General features: G+C 40.9%; 4 protein-coding genes across 10 annotated transcripts in view; 2 read left to right on the forward strand and 2 right to left on the reverse strand.

Moving 5' to 3' along the window:
- Nucleotides 1-281: 281 nt before the first annotated feature.
- maip1 (matrix AAA peptidase interacting protein 1) lies at nt 282-5882 on the reverse strand. Its single transcript, XM_051404052.1, has 5 exons — nt 5561-5882; nt 4813-4884; nt 2041-2167; nt 1151-1289; nt 282-1057 (listed from the first exon to the last, which is right to left on the reverse strand). The coding sequence occupies exons 1-5, from the start codon at nt 5858-5860 to the stop codon at nt 979-981; spliced, it is 717 nt and encodes a 238-aa protein (XP_051260012.1). The 5' UTR covers nt 5861-5882; the 3' UTR covers nt 282-978.
- Nucleotides 5883-6154: 272 nt separating this feature from the next.
- On the forward strand, nt 6155-9224 carry LOC127365682 (m-AAA protease-interacting protein 1, mitochondrial). The gene is made up of 5 exons (XM_051404051.1): nt 6155-6480; nt 7156-7227; nt 7983-8109; nt 8395-8530; nt 8611-9224. The coding sequence occupies exons 1-5, from the start codon at nt 6181-6183 to the stop codon at nt 8702-8704; spliced, it is 729 nt and encodes a 242-aa protein (XP_051260011.1). The 5' UTR covers nt 6155-6180; the 3' UTR covers nt 8705-9224.
- A 742-nt stretch (nt 9225-9966) lies between these two features.
- Nucleotides 9967-12967, forward strand: tyw5 (tRNA-yW synthesizing protein 5). Of its 5 annotated transcripts, none has more exons than XM_051404038.1 (8): nt 9967-10301; nt 10911-11060; nt 11165-11234; nt 11317-11361; nt 11468-11605; nt 11776-11863; nt 12285-12401; nt 12598-12967. In XM_051404038.1, exons 1-8 carry the CDS (start codon nt 10102-10104, stop codon nt 12915-12917), a joined length of 1128 nt encoding a protein of 375 aa, XP_051259998.1. In that variant the 5' UTR covers nt 9967-10101; the 3' UTR covers nt 12918-12967. The 5 variants fall into 5 exon arrangements, with proteins under 5 accessions (XP_051259998.1, XP_051259999.1, XP_051259997.1 ...); XM_051404039.1 differs by having other exon boundaries at nt 9971-10182; nt 10856-11060; XM_051404037.1 differs by having other exon boundaries at nt 9973-10301; nt 10906-11060.
- A 578-nt stretch (nt 12968-13545) lies between these two features.
- Nucleotides 13546-16836, reverse strand: part of lrrfip1a (leucine rich repeat (in FLII) interacting protein 1a) — a 45044-nt gene continuing 41753 nt past the window's right edge. For 2 of the 3 annotated variants that reach the window (XM_051404016.1, XM_051404014.1), the window contains 5 exons: nt 16763-16812; nt 15845-15965; nt 15670-15749; nt 15470-15574; nt 13546-14716 (listed from right to left, as the gene is read on the reverse strand). In XM_051404016.1, coding sequence (XP_051259976.1) covers nt 14609-14716; nt 15470-15574; nt 15670-15749; nt 15845-15965; nt 16763-16812 — 464 coding nt within the window. In that variant the 3' untranslated portion in view covers nt 13546-14608. The remainder of the gene's footprint in view (nt 14717-15469; nt 15575-15669; nt 15750-15844; nt 15966-16762; nt 16813-16836) is intronic. The other variant, XM_051404015.1, reaches the window with a different exon arrangement.

Below are 16836 nucleotides of genomic sequence, written 5' to 3' on the forward strand. Positions count from 1 at the left end.
TATGTGTAAACTTACTTGGCAATAAACCTGATTCTGATTCTGATTTAAAGTGTTATTTAATACACTTTCTATTGTTATTTTGACATGCATTGCTCTCTAAATCCTGTTGAAATAATCTGTTTTGTCAATCACTTCTAAAGCACTTTGAATTGCCTTTTTAGGTGCAATATAAATAAAGCTTAGTTGCCTTACCATATCACAAATATAAAAAAAATATATATGTATATAGAATAGAAATCCAATACATGTTGAGTGAAGAAAATAGGACAAGAATGACACACTTCATTTTTCAAATCTTTAATAAAACAATCAAAAAGTCATCTGCAGCTGCTTCAAGCTGTCTTAGCACTTGCAAACACCCTATGTACACACATACAGTAGATAAAAGGCATGTACCTCCGGGTCAGGTGACTGACAAATATTTTGTGTGAGGGGGGGAAAAACGAAAAGAAAATGTTTTTGTGTGGAAATAAATCTGGTACATTGATTGTTACATCTTTATACCACACAGTCCTACATAGAGAAACAAGAGTTCTCTACTTGGAAATACAGTATCAGACCACAGTGAGCCCCACCCGTATGATGTTACATAACACTTTAATAAAGTCTATAAATTATTTGAATATAATATTTGATCCGTTCCTGAATGAACAAAACCTTCCCGACCAACATAATCACTGTTTTTTGTTTTTTTTGGGGGGGGGGGAAATCAGATATGATGAAGAAAACCGTGAGGAACAATGATATACCGTATCTGTGAGGCTCATGTGTCTTTCCTACAATGTCTCATGGATGAATCCTTGTTTGTCTCGGTGCTGTCCTCTGACTTCCCAGGGAGCAGCTGCGTCTTGTTTTCCCCCTCTGTGGATTTCCTTGAGCCATTTTTCTAAATTCAGTTTAATCAAAGAAAACGCTGAGGTTTGATTTCATGTCTTTGACTAGTTTCCACTGGCGCGACTGCCTTCAATCAAAGGCACCTTAATCCAAAAGCTTGGAGTGCTCCACCCTCGTAATGGTCCAGTCCGGAGGCGCTCCTTTAGTAAACTCCCTTTGGAATCTGTCGGGGAGCCAAAAAGAAAGATCAGAACAAAGATTTTTAAAATGTTATGCGTACAAGTCGTTACACTCCTGACAAGAGAGATATACTCACTCATAATTTGCAGTTAGCAGTCTCTTTCCCTCTCCACCAAAATTAACCTGGAAGGTGAAGCTACCCTCCAGGGTCTCGTCAGGAATTTGTGCGCTCGTCAGATACCAGAAACGCATCAGGATACTGACAAACTTTCTCCCTGTGAAGATAATACAGACACTGGTTAACACCGCACAAATAATCCCACGCAGTCTATTCTGCACACACAGCAGCTATTACATGTCGGCCCGTCCTGGGAGAGGGAGCCTGCTCTGTTGCTCTTCCTGAGGTTTCTTCCATGTTTTCCCTGTTGAAAGGGGTTTCTGGGGAGTTTTTTCTATTTACATTGAGAGTGCAGTATGCTGTACAGACTGTGAAGCCCCTTGAGGCAACTAAAGAAAATAAAGGGTTTCACAATAATGCAATTTATACACTAATATTCAGCATACAAAACCATCATATACATTTAAACATTGTATTTACATATAAAAAGTTAAAGCTCGGTTTATTCTGTATTTTTATTGTCAAAAAAAAAATCAAAATCAACTCTGTTAGTTTGTCTCTTAACAGCTTCCAGCTTCTCTCCCCTGTCTGTGTCACTCCATTGGTTCCTACTGAAGATGTGGGGTGTATTTACAGCAGCAGGGTGGTGTATGTGGGATTAAGTCAAAATAAACTACAGTGTGTGTGTTTGTGTGTTGATGGTAATGAAGGAAGATGTCACCCAGTGCAACAGTGTGGCTCACTGATACGACAATGGAGCTCCGTGGCACAGAGGAATAAGATCTATCGGATATATCGCGTGTTTGTCGGATCAGTTCGTTGTTGATTTTCATGGGATTTGTTGGCAGACAGTGAGAAGGAACAGACAGATATCACCAGCCTTACACTTTAAACTATTTCACTCTGACCGTTATCATCATAGTGGATTCCTACGTCTCCAGGTGCCGTGTACATGATCTCATCAGATTCTGCAGAGAGAGCTTTCTTGTGGGTCGACGACAGCTGGTTGCACTTTTCCTCGAGCTTCCCGATCAACTGCAAGGAGACCAAAATTAGACAAAGCTCAACTTGAGTAGAGAGATTGCACCTGTTATATAGAAGAAGTTTATCGATGTCCTGATTATGTAATGTTTTATAGCGATGATTTGTTCCACAAACAGGCTCACTATCTCCTCTATGGGCTGTTTCTTTATAATAGTTTCCAGACGCCTGACAAATGTCTGTCTTTGTTTTCAGTGTGGGATGAAACTAATTTAAAACCTGGCACTTAGTGGGCTGGTTCCAGGCCCAGCATCAGCATGAAGTGACTGAGGGGGGGCTGTTAAAAATAGTGAGGGGGCAATTATATCATACAATTAAATTCATTGATATAGCCATAGCCTCAGAAAGGCTAAATAACAACAACAGCATAAAGCTACTGGTTCAAAATCATCATATTTTTACTTTTTTCAACAATTCTCTGTCTGTCAACATCACACAACAAACAGCAGCTACTGTCACATACAGCGGGTAAAATAAGTATTGAACACGTCACCATTTGTCTCAGTAAATATATTTCTAAAGGTGCTATTGACATGACATTTTCACCAGATGTCGGTAACAACCCATGCAAGAGAAAGAAATCAAACCATGGATGTCCATAAATGAAGTTATGTGTAATAATGTGAAATGACAGAGAAAAATGATTGAACACATGACGATAGGGAGGAGCAAAAAGGCATGGAAAACCAAGACACCAGCTGGAATCTATCAGTAGTTAGAGAACAATCCTGTCACTGGTCAGTGCAAATTAATATCAGCTGGCTCAGTCCCGACTGATGGCCTATAAAAAGGTGTCTCATCACCAAGGTGTCACACAAGAAACATCTCATGATGGGTAAAACCAAAGAGCTCTCTTAAGACCTTCGCAACCTTATTGTTGCAAAACATACTGCTGGCATTGGTTACAGAAGGATTTCTAAACTTCTGAATGTCCCAGTGAGAACTGTTGGGGCCATAATCCGGAAGTGGAAAGAACGTCATTTCACCATAAACCGGCCACGACTAGGTGCTCCTCGCAAGATTTCTGACAGAGGAGTGAAAAGACTTATCAGAAGAGTTGTCCAAGAGCGAAAGGACCACTTGTGGAGAGCTTTCAGAAAGACCTGGCATTAGCAGGTACGATTGTTTCTAAGAAAACAATAAGTAACGCACTCAATCGCCGTGGCCTGTATGCACGCTCACCGCGCAAGACTTAGACAACATTTAGACAAGCCTGTGAAATACTGGGAGAATATAGTCTGGTCAGATGAGACCAAAATTCAACTCTTTGGATGCCATAATACACAGCATGTTTGGAGGTCAAATGGCACTGCACACCACCCCAAAAACACCATACCAACAGTGAACAGGTGGGAACATCATGGTGTGGGGCTGAATGGAAAAATGTACCGAGACATTCTTGATGAAAATCTGCTGCCGTCTACCAGGATGATGAAGATGAAACGAGGGTGGACATTTCAGCAAGACAATGATCCCAAACACACAGCAAAGGAAACTCAATTGGTTTCAGAGAAAGAAAATGAACTGACTTGAATCCAATAGAAAATCTATGGAAAGAACTAAAGATCAGAGTTCATAGAAGAAGCCCACGGAAACTTCAAGATTTGAAGACTGTTTGTGCTGAAGAATGGGCCAAAATCACACCTGAGCACTGCAGGTGACTAGTTCCTCCATACAGGAGGCGTCTTGAAGCTGTCTTTACCAACAAAGGCTTTTATACAAAGTATTAAATACATTTCAGTAAGCGTGTTCAATACTTTCTCCCTGTGTCATTCCATTTTATTACACATAACTTTATCTTGCTTTCTTTGCGTGTGTGGATTGCATGGGTTGTTACCGACATCTGGTGAAAATTTTATGACAAAAGCACCTTTTAGAAATATATTAACTGAGGAAAAATGGTGATGTGTTCAATACTTACTTTACCCGCTGTATATGTCAGCCAATAACTTTGTTTGTTGTTATTTTTTTGCCCCTCAGGACCCCTTGTGGTTCAGGGCTCGGCCGGTCCTGTCTTACAGCTCAGACCTATTAAATCCTCAAATGTCCTCACTGTCTCTGAGGTTCTCTGACCTGAAGCTGGTGTCTAATCCACGTTCTGGGCTGAAACACAAAGAAGGTAAAAGCCTTCGCTGCTAGCCCCGGTGTGTGTTCTGTATCTGTTACTTGTTAACCTTGTCTTGAAGACTGTACAGCATTTTGGTGATCAGTGTTGTTTTCGAGATACGTTTCATAAACTTCCACCATAAAATGCGGTATTATTATTATTATGAACCGTAGAACTCTGAAGGACCTGTGAAGGGTGTTATGTGCTGTGGAGCAACAGGAGAGACTGCAGCTGTGTCCTGGTTTCATACTACATTAGCAGGATGCAGTGTGCTCACCCTACAAGAGTTAAATATACTCAAAAAAAAGTCAGAACGTTTAACTGAAAAACTGCTGTGAGACGGCTCTGAAGAAAATGAGATATTAAATATCTGGACGAGCACTTTCTTTTCCATTGGTGCCATTTAATCAGCTGTTGTATACTAACTGTAAAAACAGTGCACGCAGACGGAGAACTGTACTGTATGCATGTTGTACTGGGTGTAGTGCGGGATTAGGGATCGAGTTTGGACCTGCCGGGTTCCCATACTCACGTCTTCAGCCACGAGTCCTTCCAAAGCTTCAAACTTACATTGTGACAACAGTCTGGAAACATGAGAGAAAGCCTGCAAGAGTCAACAAACAGTGGTTGAATGTAACCGAGTTCATTTACTGAAGACAAATACTGAATTTAAGTTCCCGTTGGAGGAACTTGGACTCTACTCGGGTCTTTATACGCTAAGATTTTTACACACAAAACATATTAAGAGTTTATAAAATATATGTTTTGTTATTATAAGAGATTAAAAAACTGGTCATTTTAAATGTTCCAGCCAGATCAATAATGTTTTCTTTTAAATGTTCCTTATGTGTCCCATAACAGAGAGAAGTCACTGCCTCTGGATATTACAATGGTTGAGCTTTAAAGAGGAAATTAAACCTTTTTAATCTGGATTTTACTTTTAGTTTTAGGTTTTAAATCATTGCTTTCTACATTATTTGTCTCCCTGGTGTTTAATTTTACATCCACTTTTGTCTTTATTGTATTTTTACAGTCTCGTTGTTGTGTTTCTGTGTTATTTCAGTTTGTTGTGTGAAGCCTTTAGTACAGTCCCTGCTTTTACACCAACGCATGAGTACAAACCCTCTGAGTGTCAGTAATCAATATATTGATCAGCACCCTCTGAGTGTCAGTAATCAATATATTGATCAGCAGTAACACTGATAACAGAGTGTGTTAACAGCAGTAAAAGCATCTGAACACATTCAATTACTGTTCAATAACTTTATCTGCTCGCTGACCTGCGTCGCTCCCTCCGTGAACTCTTCACGGTTGAACTCTTTATCGAAGTAAGCTCTGATCAGGAAGAAATATATCCGGATACGGAACCAGATGAAAGGGTTCGGGAGAACCACCACCACCTTCTGGGTCTGGTTCTGGTTCTGGTTGTCCCGGTCGGAGCTGTACGGGCGGGCCGGTGGTGAGGAAGGTAGCAGCGCTTTATTGGACCGGTTCGGGTTGATTCTGTTGGTTAATAACAACCGAGTGAAGATAAATGTTGACGGCAACCCGTAACAACCTCTCAGACGGCGCAGCGCCATCTTTGTTTCCTCGGAAGCCACTTCTTTGTCCGTGTAGTAGTAACTTCCGGTACGCAACAAAATATAAATACGATACCATTTTTAGTTTTTATCAAAATTTCACCGTATTTTTGTCATACGGTATCCAAATTATGTGTTTTTTTAATTTATTTTTTTAATTTATTTTTTTACAGTCGACTTTAACTTTCCTCGTTGCTATGGGGAACACTAACAGTGTGACAACCGGGACATTCACTCTTGTACGGTAGGTGGCGGTGACGTGTCCACGGTGACGACATTCAGAGACCAAGAAGAAGAAGAAGAAGGAAACATAAACAAAGATGGCGCTGCGCCGTCTGAGAGGTTGTTACGGGTTGCCGTCAACATTTATCTTCACTCGGTTGTTATTAACCAACAGAATCAACCCGAACCGGTCCAACAAAGCGCTGCTACCTTCCTCACCACCGGCCCGCCCGTACAGCTCCGACCGGGACAACCAGAACCAGAACCAGACCCAGAAGGTGGTGGTGGTTCTCCCGAACCCTTTCATCTGGTTCCGTATCCGGATATATTTCTTCCTGATCAGAGCTTACTTCGATAAAGAGTTCAACCGTGAAGAGTTCACGGAGGGAGCGACGCAGGTCAGCGAGCAGATAAAGTTATTGAACAGTAATTGAATGTGTTCAGATGCTTTTACTGCTGTTAACACACTCTGTTATCAGTGTTACTGCTGATCAATATATTGATTACTGACACTCAGAGGGTGCTGATCAATATATTGATTACTGACACTCAGAGGGTTTGTACTCATGCGTTGGTGTAAAAGCAGGGACTGTACTAAAGGCTTCACACAACAAACTGAAATAACACAGAAACACAACAACGAGACTGTAAAAATACAATAAAGACAAAAGTGGATGTAAAATTAAACACCAGGGAGACAAATAATGTAGAAAGCAACGATTAAAACCTAAAACTAAAAGTAAAATCCAGATTAAAAAGGTTTAATTTCCTCTTTAAAGCTCAACCATTGTAATATCCAGAGGCAGTGACTTCTCTCTGTTATGGGACACAGAAGGAACATTTAAAAGAAAACATTATTGATCTGGCTGGAACATTTAAAATGACCAGTTTTTTAATCTCTTATAATAACAAAACATATATTTTATAAACTCTTAATATGTTTTGTGTGTAAAAATCTTAGCGTATAAAGACCCGAGTAGAGTCCAAGTTCCTCCAACGGGAACTTAAATTCAGTATTTGTCTTCAGTAAATGAACTCGGTTACATTCAACCACTGTTTGTTGACTCTTGCAGGCTTTCTCTCATGTTTCCAGACTGTTGTCACAATGTAAGTTTGAAGCTTTGGAAGGACTCGTGGCTGAAGACGTGAGTATGGGAACCCGGCAGGTCCAAACTCGATCCCTAATCCCGCACTACACCCAGTACAACATGCATACAGTACAGTTCTCCGTCTGCGTGCACTGTTTTTACAGTTAGTATACAACAGCTGATTAAATGGCACCAATAGAATAGAAAGTGCTCGTCCAGATATTTAATATCTCATTTTCTTCAGAGCCGTCTCACAGCAGTTTTTCAGTTAAACGTTCTGACTTTTTTTTGAGTATATTTAACTCTTGTAGGGTGAGCACACTGCATCCTGCTAATGTAGTATGAAACCAGGACACAGCTGCAGTCTCTCCTGTTGCTCCACAGCACATAACACCCTTCACAGGTCCTTCAGAGTTCTACGGTTCATAATAATAATAATAATACCGCATTTTATGGTGGAAGTTTATGAAACGTACCTCGAAAACAACACTGATCACCAAAATGCTGTACAGTCTTCAAGACAAGGTTAACAAGTAACAGATACAGAACACACACCGGGGCTAGCAGCGAAGGCTTTTACCTTCTTTGTGTTTCAGCCCAGAACGTGGATTAGACACCAGCTTCAGGTCAGAGAACCTCAGAGACAGTGAGGACATTTGAGGATTTAATAGGTCTGAGCTGTAAGACAGGACCGGCCGAGCCCTGAACCACAAGGGGTCCTGAGGGGCAAAAAAATAACAACAAACAAACAAAGTTATTCCCCCGAGATACATGTGACATTAGCTGTTTATCTAATTTTGGTCTCCTTGCAGTTGATCGGGAAGCTCGAGGAAAAGTGCAACCAGCTGTCGTCGACCCACAAGAAAGCTCTCTCTGCAGAATCTGATGAGATCATGTACACGGCACCTGGAGACGTAGGAATCCACTATGATGATAACGGTCAGAGTGAAATAGTTTAAAGTGTAAGACGTGAATACAAAGTTTTAATGTCTATGATGGTCTTGTATCCTAAATATTAGTGTATCAATTTCATTATTGTGAAACTCTTTATTTTATTATTTTCCGTTTTATTTATGTAGCACAATATTATGAATCACAAAGTTGCCTCAAGGGGCTTCGCAGTCTGTACAGCGTACTGCACCCTCAATGTAAATAAGGAAAAACTCCCCAGAAACCCCTTTTAACAGGGAAAACATGGAACCAGTGTCTGTATTCTGTTCACAGGGAGAAAGTTTGTCAGTATCCTGATGCGTTTCTGGTATCTGACGAGCGCGCGTCTTCCTGACGACACCCTGGAGGACTTCATCTCCCAGATGGGTTTTGGTGGAAAGGGAAAGAGACTGTTAACAGCAAATTATGAGTGAGTGTATCTTTCTTGTCAGGTACATAATAAAATGTAAAGAATCTTTGTTCTGATCTTTCTTTTTGGCTCCCCGACAGATTCCAAAGGGAGTTTACTAAAGGAGCGCCTCCGGACTGGACCATTACGAGGGTGGAGCACTCCAAGCTTTTGGATAAGGTGTTTTTGATTTGAGGCAGTCGTGCCAGTGGAAACTAGTCAAAGACATTAAAATCAATCCTCAGCGTTTTCTTTGATTAAACTGAGTTCAGAACAGACATTGTCGGAAAGACACATGAGCCAAACACACGTATTCTCACAGATACGGTATATCATTGTTTTTCTTCATCATATCTGATTCCCCCCCCAAAAGAAACTGATTTAATTGGAAACTCTTGCTCTGGAAGGTTTTGTTCATTCAGGAACGGATCAAATATGATATTCAACACATTTCTAGACTTTATAAAAGTGTAACGTCATACGGGTGGGGGCTTGTTTTCTATGTTTGAAAGGACTCACTGTTGTGTATACTGTGTATACTGACTCTATTCCCAAGTAGAGAACTTGTCTATGTAGCACTTTTTGCTATAAAGATGTAAGATGAAGCCAGATTTCCACATAAAAACACTGACTCAGAACCCGGAGGTACATGCCGTATATGTACTGTGTGAGTGTACATAGTTTGATTGTTTTATTAAAGATTTAAAAAACTAAAGTTGATGTGCCATTCATTTCCTATTTTCTATATAAAACATGTATTGTGTTTCTTGATTTGAATATGTTTTACTTTATTTATATGGTAAGGCAATTTCTTACAAAATAAAACAATTGTGCTTTATTTAAGTTTCACCTTTCAGACAAAATAAAACGCAAAAACAAAGTGGTTGACAGAACAGGTTATTTAAAGAGGATTTAGAGAGCAATGCATGCCAAAATAACAACAGAAAGAAAGCAGTAGTGTTTAAAATGTAATACAAAATTAATTAATGCAATTCTAGTCTCTATTTGTTGTTGTTGTTATTGATAATATTGTTATAAATCCCCCTATTTTATTCATGTTGTATATTATTATAGACTTAATTTTATTAAGTATGTGTTTTCCATGAGTTCCTGTATGTTTGTTATTGTGTGTTTAATAATAATAAAAAAGATGCAGTATATTCTATTTATTTATATTTTTTTATATTATTATTATTATTGTTTCTTTGGTTTTCTGGTTATAAACCGACGTTGAAGGTGTTTGACTGTATTGGATTTATATTCTGTATGTTAATTTGTTACAAAGATTATGAAACTAGATTTAATTTGAGTATTTGAATAAAGACATCTGAAGCTGTTCTCTGTTATTGAAGAGCGCAATGAGCGACTTCCTGGCTCTTCTTGTCCGTGTACTCTAAGCTTCCGGTGAGGAATAAAGAGCAACTATTAAAAATACACATAGTGACGTAACAAAATATGAAGAATATAATGCATATTTTGAGTATGCATCAAACCATCGTCTTATTTTGTAGGAAAATATCAAAATTAGGTTGTTTTTCCGTTGTTAAGTGTCCCACGGGGAACACTAACAACGTGACACCGGGGCATGTTAAATGGAGCTCCAGGAAAAAGTAGCTGTGCCGATATTTACAGACGTGGACAAGGATGTTTTTGTGCGAGACATTTACCCAGAGGTGAGATTAAATCCGCTGTTTGTGTCCGTGAATGCAACAAAATCCACCCGCACCAGTCTGCTGCAGCTGACCTGGAGTCTGTGTGTACGAGGACGTGTAACAGCAGCTCTACTGCTCAGGTTGATATTAAAGCTTTTACTGGCAGAAATGTAACCACCTACAATTGAGAGGATCAGTTATTAATCTGAGTCATTTATATATTCTCTGGCTTCAGTGGGTCAGGTGGGAGGATTTGCTGGTTCAGGCTGGAAGACTTACAGTAATCTGTAGTCTGTTAGTCAGTGGTGGCTGCAGTGTTGGATGTGTGTGGGCAAAACAAAGATGAAGAACCAAAAAGACTAAATGTTGATGGGAAGAGAGTGAGACAGAGTGAGACATAACCCCGGACCCAGCCTGCAGGTGCAAGACAGCCTGCAAAGACCAGACAGCAGACAGACAGACAGACAGCAGACAGACAGCTAGAGGAGCACTGAGGCAGAGGCCTTCACCCTGCTTCAGATCTCTAAGCTGCATATGATGCGTATGTTTTCAATGTCTTAAAGAAGATCTCCTGACTTTAAGTCTCCATGAGCCAAGTCCCCAAAAAACTCCTACAATACCCATAATGCACTATAAGTAGTGTCTACTCATTAGGCTATTCCAGCCTCACATCCTATAAACTCTATGGCCTCAGATTGTCTCCCAACCCGAGCTGACCTTACACTATCTGTGCTGACCTCCCAGCGCAGACCCGCCGTGCTGAGGGCCGTTCGTCTCGGACCTTGTCTGGAAAAGTGGACGGTTGAATATCTCGGACAGAAAGGGGGAGACAAGGAAGTGAAGATCCACGTGTCCACGGTGCCACAGATGGACTTCCTTCACAAAAACTTTGCATACAAGTGAGCTGTCTCTCTTTCTCTCTCTCACTCACACACACACACACACACACACACACCAGTCCTCTGTCTCTGCAGATCTCTCAGCTGCTCCTCCTCATTCACAGGACTCTGCCTTTTAATGAATTTGTGAAAAGGGCTTCTGAAAGAAAACACTCTGACTTCTTCTTGTGTGAGGTAACGATCATACAATAAAGACATGATCCGTACATTTCTTTACAGTGTCTCTTTTTAATGGAAGTCCTCGGTCTCGTTTTAGGATGAGAGCTACTATCTTCGATCACTGGGAGAGGACGTACGAAGGGTATGAAGATCCTGCTGCCATATTCTTTTATATTTCGATGTTATAAAGTCTCTGTCTGACTCTACAGAAGCTCCTCACCAGACTTCTACACGTCTCTCTCTCACAGGAACCTGCTGATCTGAGCAAACAGTTCCCAGACCTGGCCGAGGATTTTAACATCCCACAGTTCTTTGCAGCGGATCAGTTTTTCTCCAGTGTCTTCCGTATCAGCTCCTGTGGTCTGCAGCTGTGGACGCACTACGACGTGAGTCTTCCTGCTTTTGGTGTCTCCGCTTGTTTGTTCAGTTTTTTACGGAGATGCTTTTTGTTCGTGCTGCACTCATCAGCATCAGAGTCGTTTCTTTAAACTGATAATTGAATTCTTTAACATTTATGAACCCTTCCTCTTCTGGTTTTTGGGCTTCACTCCGCCAGGTGATGGATAACCTGCTGGCTCAGGTGACGGGGATGAAGCGTGTGGTTCTCTACAGCCCCCAGGATGCATTGCACCTCTACCTGTCAGGTGAGTGGGAATGGAAATGAAATGTAATAAGTGATTTTATTTCCGAGAAGAATTAATTAATAGACTCGTGTCTTCTACAAGCTAAAAGCTACCGGCTGGAAAAATGTCAACAATCCAAGTATGAATCCGTATATTAAGGATCTGTCATTTTGTGACCCAATGAAAAAACGTACTAAAGGAAAGCTGAAAATGTTGGTAATAGTGGAGAAACTGGTATATGATTATAAAGTGCACTAAAGTTTAGGTTGTTTTTACTGTATCATCTGTGTATTTACCTTTTTTTTTTCTATTACTTTTTTTGTTTTAATGCTAAAAATATACTGTATAAGTCTGTATTAGTCATATTAAATGGATTTAGTGTTTTTTAATAGCTCACTCTGATAATATAAAGCCTCTTTTGAATGTGAATTCATTCCTTCAGGTGATAAATCGGAGGTTCTTGACATCGACTCCCCGGATCTGAAACGGTTTCCTGAGTTTGTGAAGGCGAAGAGATACGAGTGTGTGCTCGAGCCCGGAGATCTGCTTTTTATCCCTGGTAAGACGAACATGTCCGCCTTAATCAGATCTTCCTGCGATCCCAGCTTCAGATATTCTCATCCTCATACTATCATGAAACTGTAGCACACGAATCCCAGTGGGAGCTTAATGTTAACACAGATGAAACACAGCACAGTCACTACCGTTATATTAACCACTACAAGGAAATAATCCAGCGTCCCTGTGTTCCTCAGCCCTGTGGTTCCACAACACCTTGGCGCTGCAGTTTGGTGTGGGTGTAAACGTGTTCTGGCGCCACCTACCTGCAGACAGCTACGACAAAAAGGACCCGTACGGTAATAAAGACCCCGTGGCTGCGTCTCGAGCCCTGCAGGCGCTGGAGAGAGCCCTGCACACTCTGGATGAACTCCCGGCAGATTATCGGGACTTTTATGGCCGCCGTATGATACAGCGCATCCAAAAGCGGACGTACAGTGACAGTCTGACGAGAACAGCTACACGGGAGGACCCTGACGGCACATTACCCAGCAGTCAACTCACCAAACCTGGATAAGTGTCCAGAGGAATGTGGAGTAACCAATAAAAACACCCCTGTTGCACTTATGGGATGCTGTTGAATGTGATTCTAACAGTGTGTGGAAGGATGAACTGGCTAATGTCCAGGAGGATTCACCTTAACGTCTTAAAATATGGCAAAAATACAGTAGTTTACTTCTGAGAAAACGTTATTATATTGGATAATGAAATGCATCGCAAATAACTGCAAAGCTTTTTCGTTACATTCACAAAAATGACAAATTTCTTTTTTCATTTTATAACAAGATATTCTTCATTAATGAGTGAATAAAGAAGTCTTGTTATAGCTTTCCTTTAAAAATGGAATTTGATATTAAGTATGACCAAGAATGTCATAATAATGTATAAATATCTTGTTACATGAAAAGGCTCAGTAAAACATTTCAACAATACGCTGCTGTACTTAAATACAACTCAATATACTGACACAGCATCAACTCAAGGTCTACCTAGTCGTTCATTCCAGAGCTTTCCAAACAACGGTTTCAAAGCTCTATATTGAACTGTAGCCTCCAATGTGTGCTGATAACGGAAACAGCCACGAACATGTGGAGAACAATGTAGTACGGGGAAAGAATGAAAAGTCCAGGACTGAAACGCACATGTGCAGATACCAATATGGTTTAAACTTTTATTGCACAAAGATTACAGTTCTTTATGTTTCCTTACAAACATTTTAAAGCTTTGTAAACAGTGAAGCAGCATCTCCCCAGTGTGTTCAGTATCTCCTGCTAACACTGCTTTGAGTCCCCGTTGTCACATTTCTTCAGTTAAGTCTCAGCAATTAAGTGTGTGCACAAGAGCCAACCAGTGACTGACTATACGAAGCAGGAAGCAGCTCGGAGACGGGACCGGATCTCAGCAGCAGGGCGGTTACACGCTGTGGGTCAAACTGCTCAACGTTCAATAACCTGTTGTCAGGTCTGCTGGCTACGTAAAAAGGTACTACAACTGGAAGCCGGTGACTTTTTTGACTGTGATGATTATACTGCGTCGGGCGTGCTCCATAAAGAAACTGAGCAATCCTGTTCAGTTTTACCACAAGTGACAAACTCACCGAAACATTTACATTTCTAAAAATAGTTTGGCTTTGGATGCAAATGAGGGGAAAAGGTCAGAAAATACACTTGATTTTGCTCTTTCATTCACAACACACACAAAGCACTCATGTCTTCTCAGCAATGAGGGTTAACAGTCTTGGGGCCATGGACACAATGTCTCTGTCCTCCACGCGAGCGAGGCAGGTGAACATCTTGATGAGAGGCAGCAGGAAGAGGGCAGTGCAACATTTTGTCTCTCGCTACCACCGGAAAACAGAGAAGTCTTCTTGGTGCCCTCCGTGAGGCCCATCCCCCCTCCCCCTCTTATAGCAGAGCAGTGCAGAGGTTCAACCAACGTCATGAGGTACACACACGTCCACTCCCTCACTTCATGTACTTTCTGGGTGCTACGAGGAACTCTCAGACAGAAAACAGACAAAGAAATGGCACATTGCTTGTTGGTGTTCTCTATTCTGTTGATATGATAACTAAATTTGGTTTTTTTTGTTCTTTTTCTTAAGGTTGCTATCAGGCAGATAGAAAGAGAATTCCAAAATGCGGGAAGATTTGTTTTCCTTCAAGGTGATCAGCCAGTTTTAGATAGAGCGGAGTTGGAGTGGATGCAGGTCTAAGGAGTCTGTGCCATGCCACGGGTAGTCTTCATCTTCTCCAGTCTTTTAGAAAGGTGGCTGTTGTTTGACTCAAGTTCATCGACCTTGTCCATCGCTGATCGCAACTATTGGGTCATAGGAGACAGAACAGACAGTAAATTAAAACAGAGCCTCTTAAATAAGCGAGCATGTCTTTTCTGCAGCGTAAAGCCCAGTTCAGACCAAAGATTCACCATGAGATGGAACCATTTCAGAACGTTGACGAGAAAAGTTGCCGCTGTGTTAACTGACCCATCTCAACTCGACTCAAGCCGGCTGATGCCTTTCTTGTGACTCACCTTGTTAAATCTGCAGTGGCTGGTTTTAGAGCATACGGCTTCAGCAGTCAGCTGGCCAAGTCACTTACAAACTGCCAGCTGGTCGAAATGGCATTTTGGACGCAAAAAGACAGGATCACCTCATCAGTTTGTTTGACGAACAGCATTGTCTGTATGGCACAAGCCTTAAAATGTACTTGAATGAAGGGCACCCATAGACGGCTCCAAATTCTCCAGCTTATTCTTTATATTATCGTTGTTTCATCAGTAAAATTCAACTGGGGGGCGTCCCGGTAGAGCTGGCACACTATGTGCCACTATGTGAGTCCTTGCTGCAGTAGCCATGGGTTCGAATTCTGACCTGCGGCCCTTTGCTGCGAGTCATCCCCCCCTCTCTCCCCCTATTTCCTGTCACTACCAATTAAAGGCAATAAACTGCAAAACTGTAGCTAGTAACTCACTATCTCCATTCATATTGGAGTACAGAGTTGTTGCTATGCAGATGATACACGAGTGTCAACTCGTTTTTGGTCTGAACTTGGCTTAAGAAAAAAACACTACCTCTCTCTGTAGTTTCCGTTTCTCTGCCTTCAGCTCATCCTCCACTTTCTCTGCGTTCTCGGCTGCAGACTTGTAGCGCGTCACCTGACCCTCGAGTCTGGTCACCTGGAAACAAGAAAATAATTTTAAAAAATAGACTTGTTAGTGAGAATGTCGTCGTGTTTTTAGGTATGCTATGAATTCGTTATTCCTCAGCTTACATTTTGTTCCAAAGCCGTGACCTCTTGCTCAGCCTTCACCAGTTTGAACTTCAAGTCACTTATTTGTCTGTTTGAATCTCCTGGAAAGATTTAGCAAAGGCAGATATTCTTGAGTTGCAAGAGATACTAAAATAGCGAACTGCACCTGGTTCTGTTCATGCATTTGGATACTGACTCTGCAGTTCTAATATGTTTGGATCGTTGCCGTTTTCAAGAATTTCACCATCTGGGCTTGAAGTGTTCTCGGTGCCATTCCTCTGTGTCTTCTGGTCCAGCTGGGCCTTTAATTTCTTGACCTGTAGAGGGAGCCACAACACATCAGCTGATGAATGACAGACACTTCCTGAGGAACACCATGAGGAACATATGACGACTGCTCACACTCACAAGTTCTCAGCTGAGGAATTCTTTACGCATGTTTCACTAATGTTGGCCACCTCCAATTTATGTAGGCCATGATATTATATGCAAGGTTTCTGCAGGTTTCAACAGGTTAAAATTAAGAATTACAGACCATTATGCAATGCAGTTTAAGACCTATTTAATGAAAGCAAATCGTATAGATTCCATGTCTGTTTCATTTTGTAGTTGCAGCATGATCGATAGAATTTAAAAAGAAAGACACATTTAAAAACAACTGAAGCAACATTAAGTTCAATAATACAACAAAATCATTTGTAAAACATTTCAAGGCCTAAAATTCAGATTATTGGATTTTAGACTTCCCACAGAAACCCTGTATATAATATATTTATATGATAGAAGATATTGCAAGTGTTTTAAAGGATTTGAAGGCATTATTCTCTATTTCTTATTGTCAACAAATCCAGTGAAAGAGATCATTTATTGACAGTAAGACAAATACAGAATATGGTTTTTCCCTTTAAAAGACAATCGCAGCATTCACATTAAACATCTGAACAGAAAAAAGTGAATAATGCTGTAGGCACCTCAGTTTTACTTGCAACAGTCTGCTATAATTGTAATATACTGTAGTCTCTCGACATGCCACTGTGCTTCTGATTTAAATTTCAGATACAACTGTCTATTACCAACAGCACCGTCTCAGATAATTCATGAATCACTGACCCACCTGCTCTATCATTTTTTCACGCTCATCCACCAGTTTCCTCAAGCGAATCTCTGAAAGATAAAGCACATGTTTGA

The sequence above is a fragment of the Dicentrarchus labrax genome, unplaced genomic scaffold (assembly GCF_905237075.1).
Source record: "Dicentrarchus labrax unplaced genomic scaffold, dlabrax2021, whole genome shotgun sequence".
NCBI lineage: Eukaryota > Metazoa > Chordata > Actinopteri > Moronidae > Dicentrarchus > Dicentrarchus labrax.

Bases quoted from the DNA above. Each gene is read 5' to 3' on its own strand.
- maip1 (XM_051404052.1), bottom strand. From the start codon at position 5,860: ATGGCGCTGCGCCGTCTGAGAGGTTGTTACGGGTTGCCGTCAACATTT. The intron at 1,290-2,040 runs GTCAGAGTGAAA...TTATCTTCACAG, and splicing joins AATCCACTATGATGATAACG to GGAGAAAGTTTGTCAGTATC. The intron at 1,058-1,150 runs GTGAGTATATCT...GCTCCCCGACAG, and splicing joins CTGCTAACTGCAAATTATGA to ATTCCAAAGGGAGTTTACTA.
- LOC127365682 (XM_051404051.1), top strand. From the start codon at position 6,181: ATGGCGCTGCGCCGTCTGAGAGGTTGTTACGGGTTGCCGTCAACATTT. The intron at 7,228-7,982 runs GTGAGTATGGGA...GTCTCCTTGCAG, and splicing joins AAGGACTCGTGGCTGAAGAC to TTGATCGGGAAGCTCGAGGA. The intron at 8,531-8,610 runs GTGAGTGTATCT...GCTCCCCGACAG, and splicing joins CTGTTAACAGCAAATTATGA to ATTCCAAAGGGAGTTTACTA.
- tyw5 (XM_051404037.1), top strand. From the start codon at position 10,095: ATGTTAAATGGAGCTCCAGGAAAAAGTAGCTGTGCCGATATTTACAGA. The intron at 10,302-10,905 runs GTTGATATTAAA...CTGACCTCCCAG, and splicing joins ACAGCAGCTCTACTGCTCAG to CGCAGACCCGCCGTGCTGAG. The intron at 11,235-11,316 runs GTAACGATCATA...GTCTCGTTTTAG, and splicing joins CTGACTTCTTCTTGTGTGAG to GATGAGAGCTACTATCTTCG.